A 13,972-nucleotide genomic window follows, 5' to 3' on the forward strand; every position below is an offset into this window, starting at 1 on the left:
ATGTAGTCTTTCAGAGTTTCCATTTCTTGATCTATAAAATTGGAACTATAGGGTTATTATGAGGATCCATGTAATGCCTTGGTACAGCACCTGTGCTCTAACACATGACAAATTTGGCCAGATTTATTCTGGTGTACACACAGATTCGTGCAGATGCAGAAGCCTATTGCAGTACACCTTCTCCAGCCCGCTCTTGGGAAACCAGGGATGTCTCCTGGTCCCTCAACCAAAGGAAGAATACAAAAGCCTAACTGGGAAGGCACTATTCCCTCTACCCTGCTGCCTCACTGGGCTCTCTAGTGTCTGCGCCGCTCACGTCCACCAGGGGACGCTGGAGCTACCCAAGCTCCGGAGCCGACGGGCGGCGCCCTAGCGCGTGCTCACTCGGGACCTCTGCCGCCGAAACCCTAGGCTTTGGCGGCGGCTCCCCCAAACTACTCCTCCGAGGTCAGGTACCGGAGCACTTTAGGAACAAAATTCCTACGCCTTCTGTGCTCTCCGCTCTGTACTCCTCCTAAGCCCGCAGGCTAATCTCCGGCGGCCAATACTAGTGTTTCCTTTGCGTCACTGCCCGGGTGGTTTTCGGGCTGACTGGGGCCTGGACCCGGCGAGACGCCGCCGCTGGCCGGATGTTGCGATGGCTGATCGGGGGAGGCCGCGAACCTCAGGGACTGGCCGAGGTAAACCCCGGGCGACTTTCCCTGCGTCCGAGAGGCCACACTAGCCGGAGCGGTAGCTCGGGTTCCCGGTCCCGGCGGGCTGGCCCGGGCGGGGCGGGGCGGGGCCTGCGTGCGTGCGCTCGACGCTGCGGAGGCCGCGGGGCGCGGGCGCGGGGCGGCAGGCAGGGGCTGGGGGCCAGCTGTGCCCCTCTGCGATCCTGAGAGGTAGCCCGAGTCACTAAGGACTAGCTTGGGGAGTCAGCTGGTGGTCAGTCCTGGTGGGACCTGCTGCTCAGGTCTGGCTGCTTCAACCCGCCTCATTTCAGTGTAAGAAGTGTCAGCCTGCAGTAGAGACGGACCAGGGGCGACTGGAAGGCTCCGCCCTGGTTTGGTGTATTGGAGTAGGAACCTCCTCCCGGCGTCAACTGACGTTTGCTGAGAGGATGTAAAATCGATTTGGTTACCCAAGAACCAATTAAAGGATGCCATGTAAAACAATTAATAGTCTGCTTCAAAATCAAGAATATGGTTTCCTAATTTAACATCTGTGTTTGGTTCCATCGTCACACTTTCTTCAGGGGCTTGGATAATTGAATAGACCACATAATGTAATGACACTGACATTTGAAATGCAAGTAGAATAATTTTGCTGCCTTAAAAATGTTGAGATCTGGAATATTTCATATGCCACACAAAAACAGAATTTCTGTTTAATTCCATTTTATTTCTCATGGGAAATATTTATCTAAAGTAAAAAATTGGTTGTTGCTGAGTAAGCGACCTAACTTGTCGGTTTTAACTTCCTCATATCTTTGCAGTTGAGGTTTATTGCCTTTTTTTTTTTTTTAAGAAAACATTTCTTCAGAAGTCTGAAGTCTTTCAGGTTATAGAAGAATTGTGGATGATTGAACCATATATGATATATATATCAATTTGATATTTACTTGATTAATCGTATAATTTGACTGAACGATCTTGCCATTCCTGCTGAGCTTTCATTTGGAAGAAGCAGTTTATACCATTTTTATTTTTCTCATTTGAACATTTGCTAAAAGGAAGACAGGATAAACACTGGATAACAATTGGAGAAAATTGCTGTTGTGAAGATTTTTTTAGAAAACATTGCTACGCGTTAATTTGTACATTTCTACGTGTAAAATTACTTCAGTTGTGTAACTGCTTTGAATTTGTACATTATAAGAACCTAATAATTTTACCTAATTTTATGTAAGAACTTTGTATCCAGGCTTCCAGGGTAAGCAGTGGGTCTCAATCTAGGGTGATTTTGCCCTCCAGGGTATGTATGTATGATGGTCACAGTTTAGGGAGTAAGGGAAGAAAATGGATGTGGAGTGTAGGTTGTTTAGTGTTGGCATTTAAATGTAGAAACCAGGGACAGGGATGCTGCTAAGTATCCTAAAATGAACAGGATAGCCTTAAGCAACAAAGGATAATCTGGTTCAAAGTGTCAGTAGTTTTTACATATTGCCCTAGTGTAAAACGTGGATGTGAGACCCATGTGATTCTGTAATCTGTATACCGGGTAAAAATGGGAGTTCATAACCCAATTGAATCAAATGTATGAAATATGATATGTCAAGAGCTTTGTAATGTTTTGAACAAACAATAAAAAAAAATTTAAAAAAACCCAAAAAACCAAGTGTCAGTAGTGTCAGGTTTGTCTAACTTTGATTTAGAAGTTAAAAACAGGATTTTATCATGAACTAGTACTGAATTTGACTCCAGAAATGGCATTGAGACTGCTCTTAAAGAATTATTGTTACATGCACATGTTCTTAGCAGAGTGTCTGACATATGACCTATCACATAGTAGTCTGAAATATTATCTTTTATCAGTATTGAGTTGAATTCATGAATATGAATGGTTTCATTCCTTCATGAATGATTTCATTCCTTCCTTTATTCATTAGCAAATGTGTTGAGTGCTTGCAATGGGGTATTTCAGTCTACATTTTACTGTTGATCTGCAGTTTTACACTCATTCTAAAATATTTGAGTTGGATTGGCCCATTAGTTTTTAAAGTCATGTTTATTAAGATTTAATATACATAAAATAAATTTGTAAATTTGTGACTTGAAAATAATAAAATTTATTAATTTGTGGTAAGAAAAATGTTTTATGTGGAATTGATAATAGGATAATTTATACTTGATATTAGAACATAATTTTTATGGCTTAAAAATCTTGTATTTTTTTAATTGGTTGTTCAAAACATTACATAGCTCTTGACATATCATATTTCATACTTTAGATTCAAGTGGGTTATGAACTCCCATTTTTACCCCGTATACAGATTGCAGAATCACATTGGTTACACATCCACATTTTTACATAATGCCATATTATTAACTGTTGTATTCTGCTACCTTTCCTATCCTCTACTATCCCCCCCTCCCCTCCCCTCCCATCTTCTCTCTCTATCCCATCTGCTGTAATTTAATTCTCTCCCTTGTTTTTTTTTTCCCTCACAACCTCTTAAATGTAATTTTGTATAACAATGAGGGTCTCCTTCCATTTCCATGCAATTTCCCTTTTCTCTCCCTTTCCCTCCCACCTCATGTCTCTGTTTAATGTTAATCTTTTCCTCTTGCTCTTCCTCCCTGCTCTGTTCTTAGTTGCTCTCATTATATCAAAGAAGTCATTTGGCATTTGTTTTTTAGGGATAGGCTAGCTTCGCTTAGCATAATCTGTTCTAATGCCATCCATTTCCCTGCAAATTCCACGATTTTGTCATTTTTTGGTGCTGCATAATACTCCATTGTGTATAAATGCCACATTTTTTTTTTATCCATTCATCTATTGAAGGGCATCTGGGTTGGTTCCACAGTCTAGCTATTGTGAATTGTGCTGCTATGAACATCCATGTGGCAGTATCCCTGTAGTACGATCTTTTAAGGTCTTCAGGGAATAGTCCGAGAAGGGCAATAGCTGGGTCAAATGGTGGTTCCATTCCCAGCTTTCCCAGGAATCTCCATTCTGCTTTCCAAATTGGCCGCACATCCTCTTTCCCCTTTCCCCACATTCTCACCAGCACTTGTTGTTGTTTGACTTCATAATGGCTGCTAATCTTACTGGAGTCAGATGGTATCTTAGGGTGGTTTTGATTTGCATTTCTCTGACTGCTAGAGATGATGAACATTTTTTCATGTACTTGTTGATTGATTGTATGTCCTCCTCTGAGAAATGTCTGTTCAGGTCTTTGGCCCATTTGTTGATTGGGTTATTTGTTATCTTATTGTTTAATTCTTTGAGTTCTTTGTATACTCTGGATATAGGGCTGTATCTGAAGTGTGAGGAGTAAAAATTTGTTCCCAGGATGTAGGCTCCCTATTTACCTCTCTTATTGTTTCTCTTGCTAAGAAAAAACTTTTTAGTTTGAGTAAGTCCCATTTGTTGAATCTAGTTATTAACTCTTGTGCTATGGGTGTCCTATTGAGGAATTTGGAGCCTGACCCCACAATATGTAGATCGGAGCCAACTTTTTCTTCTATCAGGTGCAGAGTCTCTGATTTGATATAAAGCTCTTTGATCCATTTTGAGTTAACTTTTGTGCATGGCGAGAGAAAGGGATTCAGTTTCATTTTGTTGCATATGGAATTCCAGTTTTCCTAGCACCATTTGTTGAAGATGCTATCCTTCCTCCATTGCATGCTTTTAGCCCCTTTATCAAATATAAGAAAGTTGTAGTTTTGTGGATTGGTCTCTGTGTCCTCTATTCTGTACCATTGGTCCACCCACCTGTTTTGGTACCAGTACCATGCTGTTTTTGTTACTATTGCTCTATAATATAGTTTGAAATCTGGTATCACTATACTACCTGATTCACACTTCCTGCTTAGAATTGCTTTTGCTATTCTGGGTCTTTTATTTTTCCATATGAATTTCATGATTGCTTTCTCTATTTCTACAAGAAATGCCATTGGATTTTGATTGGCATTGCATTAAACCTATAGAGAACTTTGGGTAATATCGCCATTTTGATGATGTTAGTTCTACCTATCCATGAACAGGGTATATTTTTCCATCTTCTAAGGTCTTCTTCTATTTCTCTCTTTAGGGTTCTGTAGTTTTCATTATATAAATCTTTCACCTCTTTTGTTAGGTTGATTCCCAAGTATTTTATTTTTTTTTGAGGATATTGTGAATGGGGTGGTTGTCCTCATTTCCATTTCAGAAGATTTGTCACTGATATACAGGAATGCCTTTGATTTATGCGTGTTGATTTTATATCCTGCCACTTTGCTGAATTCATTTATTAGTTCTAGTAGTTTCTTTGTAGACCCTTTTGGGTCTGTTAGATATAGTATCATATCATCTGCAAATGGTGATAATTTAAGTTCTTCTTTTCCTATTTTTATGCCTTTAATTTCTTTCTTCTGTCTAATTGCTCTGGTCAGTATTTCAAGAACTAAATTGAATAGAAGTGGTGAGAGAGGGCATCCCTGTCTTGTTCCAGATTTTAGAGGGAATGCCTTCAGTTTTTCTCCATTCAGGATGATGCTAGCCTGAGGCTTAGCATATATAGCTTTTACAATGTTGAGGTAAGTTTCTGTTATCCCTAGTTTTTCTAGTGTTTTGAACATAAATGGATGCTGTACTTTGTCGAATGCTTTTTAAAAATCTTGTATTCTTTTTTTTTTAAATTAATTTTTATTGTTGGTTGTTAAAAATCTTGTATTCTTAAGTATATATCATGCAGTTATAAATCATTTTATCTCTTTCTCTTTTATTTTTGCCTTTTTTTCCCCATTATAAGAAATCTCCACTACAGACAATAGGTGAAGAACAAACTCAGAATCCCTACACTGAGCTGCTTGTACTGAAAGCTCATCATGATATTGTACGATTTCTGGTACAGTTAGATGACTACAGGTAAGAGACTCCAGTTGTCTAATTGAAACTGTTTTTGTTTAGAAAGATTTTTAAGGACAATTTATATTAAAATAACTATAACCACTATTAAATTAATCTACCTTTTCTAAAATTTCAAAACTCCATCTAGTAATTGGAGAAATGCAAACAATTTTAAAAAAATGTAACAGTAGAAATTGAAATTGAGCTCTGCATCTTGGGGGAATTATGTATCTAAAGTCTTTTTTGCCCAATATCGGCTTGTCACATCTGGTGATTTGGAGGTTATATTTGTTTTGTTTTTTAGAGTTATCAGAAATATTTATGTTAGTTTATAAGAAGTGAATGACTTTAAAATTTGGATTGGAATTACAACTGCACATTAAGGTGATCCTGAAGTTCACAACTGCACATTAAGATGATCCTTAAGTTTCGCAACTTGAGGATCAGGGACAGTAGGAACTTGTAGACAGCTGGTCAGAAGTGTGGGTGGCCTGGGAGCCCAGATCATGGCTAGTGACTAAAGTGAGGGAAATATTATAGAGGACTGTGCCTTTTACCTGTGGGATCTGACATAACTCCACATACAACCAGAACTGCACAGCTCATAGTCAAAGTAATTAAATACAAATGACATTAAATAAATAAATACCAGAAAGAAGATAAGGTCAATAGATAGCAGAAGTTTAAGTCAGAACTAAAAATAATTACAATAGCAGTCACTCAAAAAAAAAAAAAAAAGTAGCAAAGGCAAAAAAAAAAATTAAAGAATTAAAGATGATAGTGGAGGGCTGGGGCTGTAGCTGGAACTGAACTCAGAAAAGCCCTACACTTATGATTATACTTTTGTTATAAAGGGTACAAATCAGGCCCAGCCAAATGAAGAAATGTATAGGGCGAGGCCTAGGAGCATCCCAAATGCAAAGTCTCAATGTCCTCAGCATCTGTTTCCCTTCTGGAACTTGCCTGAGCTGTGAGTGCCTAGAGTTTTTAATTGAGGCATCATTGCATAGACATGATTGTGAGAATCACTGACTCCATGATTTGAACTCAATCTCAGATTCGTCTTCCATCTTAGACCCCCACTAGAGGTTGAAAAGTCAGTCTGATATCCTGTGGCAGAAGCACAAAGCCCAAACTTTCCAAACTCAAGGTTCATCTTTCCAGTGTGGCCAGCCCCTATTCTCAAATTATCTAAGAGCCCACAGTAAGTCATCCTGATAGCATAAACTAAGACATAGTGCAAGACACCCTTCCTGAATAATGAAGAAACTCCTATCACTTAGGACATTTCCAAGGGTTTAGAGGCTCTCTTATAGGAACCAGAGGCCAATGAAATTATTATACACTTTGTTTCCCAACTTTTGCTTGAAAAGGTTTACCTCATATTTACTATTAGCCTGTCAACACTGTTTTCTTTTTGTGATGCAAGGGAACCAAATCACAGTATGTTAAACATAGTATGACAACTTTCAGGCGTTTTTTTTTTTTTTTTGGTAATATTCATTTTAAAAAATATCTTTAGAGACATTTTGTTTATTTATTCGAATGGTCATTTATGCAGGAAACTAAACATCTCTGCAAAGATAGCATTTGGGGTACCTAAAGTTTTCTTATACCATATTTTACCCTAATAAGTTGTTAAGTTAGAAAAACATCCAGATAATTTCTTAAAATCAATAATATTTAGGCCATAAGAAATCCTAAAATCATCTTGTCGTGGAGAGTTAAATAAATGTATATGTTCAGTAATAAATGTATATGATATTTAAATTTTATATAGATTGTTAAGATACCATATTCATGGCTGGCTGTCCTCTGTGAAGTGCCCTCTTGCTATTCTTATTGCATAGTTAGAAGAATAAATTTTAGGAAAGGCCAGCTTGTAAATTAATATCATTGAACAAAGACTGACAGATACTTGATTATATTTACTCCATAGTAGAGCTCATATATAATCAGTTATTCACTGATATAGTAAATATTCTATAAATTAAAAACTATAGATGAGTATATCAATTACCAATTGTCTTGGGATATCACACTGGTTTAAAACAAAACAACCATCATCTATTTAGCTAATTATTCTGTAGGATGCCAGTTTGGGTCAGGCTTGGCTGGGTAAGTCTCTTCATCTGTACTAGAATTAGCTGATCTTGGCCAGGTTTACTTGCCTGTCCATGGTCAGCTGGTAGATTGGCTGGGGCTGGCTGGTTTACAGTGGTCCCAGCTGGGGAACTGCCTTCTGTCATCATGTCCTTGTTCATCCAGTGTTCATGGAGTTCTAATGCCAGCAGGAAGGCAACCCCTCAAGTCAGACACTTTTCATGTCTGCTTGCTGCCATTTCATTGGCTGAAGGAAGTCTGGAGTTGACTTAAATTCACTGAGTAGGTAAATAAATTCTCCTTTTGACGGGAGGAGCAACTAAGTCCTATTGTAAATGGTGGATATAGGAAGAGGAAATAATTTGTGGCCATGTTTGCTATCTACTACATTGAATTTAAATGTCTACAATAGATGAAAAAGCCTTTTGGTTTTTGCATTACAGTGATGATATGATTTCATGAACAATGTTTAATTAATTTTACATGTCATTACTGTATCAAATTTATATATAACTAGTTGTGAAATATTTCAGTTGCAGACCTATAGAACTTTCACTCCTTGTTTTGCTTTAAAAAAATTTAATTTTATAGTAAAAAAAAGAACTAAAAGAGTCATTCTTGAACATAAGCTACAAGACAAACATAAGAAAATCTATATATACTAAATATTTATTATGAAGAGAAGTAAAAGCTTGATGTTTTCCATTCTTAAATTTTTAAATTAACACATAATTTTGCATGTTGATGGAATGTTTAGATAGTTTTGAATTATCTTTACTATTGTACATGTACATTATTAATACATTATCAAATCATAGAACCAGGGCTGGGTCTGTAGCTTAGTGGTAGAGCGCTTGCCTACCACTAGTGAGGCACTGGGTTTGATCCTCAGCACCACATAAAAATAACTACAAAAATAAAGTACTGTGTTCATCTAATACTAAAAATATAAAAAATTATAGAACTACATTTCTTGTTTTAAAATAAAGTTTATATCATTATACTTTTTATATTTTCATTTAGTTTTGTAGGCATTATATTCTGGGTTTTTTTTTTTTTTTTTTTTTTTGATCAGCAGTTGTAATCCAGGTTTCACGCTTCAGGTCTTTAGATAATATCATTTTATTGAAAATTTTGCAGAAGGATTTTCTTGTTTTCTCGGTGGCTCAGCTAAAATCAGTGAGTGGAAAATTTTCTCAGATTGGTTTTTGAAGATACCAAATAAATCCTGTATAACCTAACATACAGCTGCCTTTTCTTTTCTTCTTTAGTATTTTTTGAACATGAAGTGAGGGTCATATTGATTGGGAGATCACTAAAGAAGGCTAAGCCTCAGCAAGAGTCTTCCAAAAAATGGACTGTGCTAAAATTGTATGTAATACTCTAGCATTTGACACATTAAACTAAACTGAGTTCATAACACATTTTAAGAATAGTTTTCTCTGTTGCTTATTTGACCATTCCTTGCTCCTCCAGGAAACATACAAGGTTATGTAGGATGGTGATCATGACTGGAAAAGAATCAGATGACCCATGAAGTGCCAGACTGGAGAACAAACATGCCTCTAGGGTGGCTGGTGGAGCTGTACATTCACAAGACAGTCAACACAGTATAGTTTGATAATCCATTGAAAACAGCGTGCTTCATCTTTTTTTTTTTTTTTTTAGTCATAGATGGACATAATATCTTTATTTATTTTTTATGTGGTGCTGAGGATCCAAATCAGTGCCTCACATGTGTGAGGCAGGCGCTCTACCACTGAGCCCCAGCCCCAGCAAGAAGATATTCTGAAGAATATTCTTTCTCCTATGCTAACCTTTAGAGAATAGAGATCAGTAGTCAAGATGACATAGATTCTTCTAATTCCTGGGAAGCAGACACTAAAATGGAATTAAGTATGCAAAAGGTCTATTAGAGAGAAGTGGCAGTGAAAGAAGGAAGGAGGCAGGATGGGGATGGGGGAGCTATGTCAGACTCTGATCCAGATGTCACAGTCTCTGATAGCCCACGATGGAGGAAGGATTACCCCTGAATGAAGTTCTTGTATGTATGGAAATAACTAGGCCTTTGTACGTTTGCTGAGAATCCTCTAGGAAGAATGTGCCCCTGGCTTCTATCATCTTGCTTAACTCCCATTGCCTGGAACCCCAGTGAGCTAGTATGATTTTTGACTTGAAAGCTGAAATGGATCTTGAAGTCATCAGCTGGAGGCAGTCAGATAACTGCATTCTTCACAGTTGGGCAGCTATTCCTGTCTTGAACGGGAATCTAGAAGGTACATCTTTGGATCTACTATACTTCTATAGGTGTGAGTAGTGCTACTTAATTTTTTTTTTCCTTTTTGGTACTGGGGAGTGAATCCAGGGTGCTTTGCCACTGAGATATATCTCCAAACTTTTTTATTTTGAGAATTTTTGTATATGTTAAATTCTCCTTTAACTCAAAGGTGTACTTAAAACGTGGGCTTAGATAGCATCTTAACAAGAGAGCAATCAATTTATAGAGAAGTAATAACATGAAGGAAGGGTCTTTTGAGTGTCTTGCAGTGGCAAATTGTGAGAAGGCAAATATATGGGGAAAACTAATAGTAGATAAGGGCCAGTTAGTAAGGTTTGTTTGTGCAGACTTTTTCTCGGTGCTATCTCATCTCCAGTGATGAGGTTGGTATGCCCTTCCTGCTATGGGAAATGAGGTGGGAGAGAGCATGTTCACAAGGGTGATTTTTGTTCTGTTTTCCATGAATATGGGGAGGGTAGAGAGCACAGTCTATGTCTTTTTCTCAGCTGCCTTTTGCTGAAAATAATTCTTATATTAGAATGGTGTATTTGGAGATTGCATACTCTTAATCATTTCAAGTGAAATAAATTTAGGTAATGATTTTGATGGATATTAATATCACACACAAATACAAAGACTGACAGCAGTTACAATTCCTGAAGGAGTTTATAAACTGCCAATTATATGGTTTTACCAAAAAGTCAAATTTGAGTCTGATCAAATTATCAGTCTTCTAAAAACACAGGGGGGACAGAGGTGTATGTTAAATGACACTAAATGGGGAAACTAACCAGCACAAGAATTCAGAACAGACCAGGAACAGACTATAAGAACTCTACGTGACAGATAACCTTTTTCCAATAAATAAATTGCAAGGAAAATATATATGGAAACTGTCAATAAAAATAAAAGAGACTATAGAAATACATCAGCTAATTGCAATATATAGACTTTATTTGAATCCTATTTCTAATAAGCTGTTTTAAAACTTATGAAACAATCAGGAAAATTTCATCACTGGGTGGTAACATTAATGAAGTAAATGTTAACTTTAAAGGTGATATAAGAGTCTTTATGGGGTTGGGTTTGTGGCTTAGCTGTAGCATGCTCATCTGGCATTTGTGAGGCACTGGTTTTGGTCCTCAGAACCACCTAAAAATAAATAAAATAAAGGTATTGTGTCCATCTACAACTAAAAAAAATATTTTAAAAAAAAGAGTTTTTATGAGTGTTTGTACCCTGAAATGTTTACTGATGAAATGAGGTAACATTGGCTCTGATGTGCTTCAGAATAATCTGCTGAAGAGGCATTGGGTGGGGGACAAATGAAACAGTATTGTCCATCATTTGATAGATATTAAAGACAGGTTGTGAGTACATGGGAGATTTTTATTATAATTATACTACATCATATAAGACAGATATTATATTATTGTTTTTAATGTACAGTTAAATAGTGTCTCCATTTTTGTATATGTTAAATTCTCCATAAAGAAAAGTTTAAAAACTTTTTTTTGGTTTTGAGGAAATTAAATTGCTGATTTAAAAGGTATTTTGTTTCAGTATGAAATAAAAAATTTTTGATAGTAATGTTCCAAGTATTCAATGGTGAAACACCTGTTTCCTTTTGAGGACAGAATTGATTGAGAACAGAAACAGGAATCACACAGGTAGGCATAACATCAGCTTAATAAAGTAATAGCTAAAAAAAAATTAACTGATAAAAAGTTAGATTAAAGGACCTGACTTTGATAAACAATCACAGTGGGTTTGCTATGCCTCACCGTGAGGTAGGTAGACTCATTCACTGAATCACTGGGTACAGCTGTACAGTTGGAAGCCTCCTACTTAGATGTAGGCTTGCCTCAAAAATAAGAACAGACCACAATGTTCTCTCTGTATTCACAGACAGATCCTTAGAGAATTCTCAGAAGAGGCTAGTCCAATTCATTCTCTTACCTACATAGTGGGGCAGAGAATGAGACTTGTGTTAACATAATGCATTTTCTTTTTTGCAATGCTGGGGATCAAATCCAGGGCCTTGCACATGCCAAGCAAATGTGCTGCCACTGATCTACATCCCCAGCCCACATAATAAATTTTCTTAATCATGGAAAAAAAGTTTTAAGTTCAAGTAATTCTAATGAAAGAATCAGTGGAATCGATATCTATGACTCCTGAAAATGCTTTAAAGTTCTCTTCAACTTCTCTTATAAGTCTCTAGCTGCATACTTTTGTAATTTCCTTCAAGTAATTCTAGCATACAAATGAAAATAATTTTTAAATGGAAATTGTGTTATTTTTCAGTTTTGTCTGTTTTCTGATAACAGCATTTTTTCAATTTTATTTTATTGTAAAATATAACATTTTAATTTAATAACGCATTAGTACTGGGGGATTAGTTAGAAAGTTAACCTCTGGGACTGCCATAATCATGTTCTATTTTGATTTTTCCAGTAGTTTACAGTTATGCATGTATTGAGTAGTATAAATATATTTTTATTATATCCTTTAAGATTATATTTGAATTTGTAGGACCTTTGTCTTAATTGAAATGCCTTCACATGAGTAATAACTATTAAATGAGCATTTAAGTAATAGACATAGAATTTATTTGTGAAACCATTTTATTTTATACAAATCTTTGTGAAACTCTGTTGTACTTTCAGCACACAATTGGCAAGGATAAGAGTACTCTAAGATGTTCAAAAAGGTGTTTAGGGAAATTATTTCTGAAAATTGAAATTATTGTGAAAATTCTCAGTAGACTCTTGATCTAGATCTGGTAGTATCACTGATAATGTTAGACTGAATTTTCATAGAGCAAGAACCATTTCTTATTGGTCCTTATTTTCAGAATATAGCATATATACAATTAGTGCTTAATTAGTATTTCTTGAATGAATGAGTCAATAAATTTACTCATTGACTCAATAAATTCTCATAATTAGTAGAAGAAAAGATGGAACATTGTAGAAGGTCTGCAATAGGTCTTTGTTAAACTGCTCCTCTCCTTGTTAAACTTGTTTTTCATGCATGTAATTTTTCTTGTGTGTGTGTGTGTGTGTGTGTGTGTGTGTGTGATTTGTACAGACTCAAAGAGTATTTTTAAAAACTTGGTTTCAAGATGAAACTTAAAGGATATACATAGGAATTAGATGGGAATATAGAAAAAATAAAAAGATTTTATTTTTTGTGTGGTGGGATTCTGGGTTTAAAAGTTTTTAATTTCTATTTTTGTTGTAATAATATATTGACCCATTAATAATGATAAAGGAAAAAATGATGTTACATTAATGCCATTAAGGATTCTATTTTACAGAGCTCTGTAACACTTAAGTATTTGCTTATTCATGCCTTTATTCATTTGACAAGCATGTCTTTAGCACCTTAAACCTACCAGAGATAATCAGAAATTTGTTAGACTGTAAAGTGTCATGAAGATTAATAAATATGGTAATTACTATGTTTTGTTCCAAAAAGCACATTGTTTCTTAATTTTTAATATCTCTAAAATTTGGACATGTTATCTCATCGATGGTATCTTTCAGTATAATTGGCAGCATTTTTTCCTTATTGGTACATAATTATAGAGAGTGTTTTACACACTGATATCTTAGATTTGTTGAAATATAGTACATTTTGAGAGCTCAAGGCAAGAGTCACATATTATTCTTCTTAAATTTCCCTAAACCTAGTGCAGAATTTCACTGAATACTTTATTTTTTTCAATCAATACATTTTGTGCTAAACAATAAAGAAACATTTTTCTCAAAATCTTATATTGAGGCTTTAAGTCTTTGGATTCCATTAGAGTATTGTTTTGAAATATCAGTATATAAAATATTATGGCAATGTATATAGTCACCATTCTTCCCTTCACTAAATAGCTTAAACCCTACTGACATTTTATTTTTTTTTAAATTTTTTTATATTTCATTACTTTCTTTCAGCAGTTACAATATATCTTACTAGGAATTATTGAGTTGAATTTTCATTTGTTTGATAGGGAGATGTGCTTGGCTGACTAGAATCTGGTTGTACATGGCTGAGATA

The 13,972-nt window shown here is 35.9% G+C and overlaps 1 protein-coding gene across 1 annotated transcript in view; it reads left to right on the top strand.

Moving 5' to 3' along the window:
• Positions 1 to 396: 396 nt before the first annotated feature.
• Positions 397 to 13,972, top strand: part of Wdr41 (WD repeat domain 41) — a 47,480-nt gene continuing 33,904 nt past the window's right edge. The window contains exons 1-2 of the mRNA XM_076857108.2: positions 397 to 680; positions 5,438 to 5,553. Of these exons, the coding sequence (XP_076713223.1) occupies positions 630 to 680; positions 5,438 to 5,553 (167 nt within the window). The 5' untranslated portion in view covers positions 397 to 629. The remainder of the gene's footprint in view (positions 681 to 5,437; positions 5,554 to 13,972) is intronic.

This window comes from Callospermophilus lateralis, chromosome 5 (genome assembly GCF_048772815.1).
Source record: "Callospermophilus lateralis isolate mCalLat2 chromosome 5, mCalLat2.hap1, whole genome shotgun sequence".
Classification (NCBI taxonomy): domain Eukaryota; kingdom Metazoa; phylum Chordata; class Mammalia; order Rodentia; family Sciuridae; genus Callospermophilus; species Callospermophilus lateralis.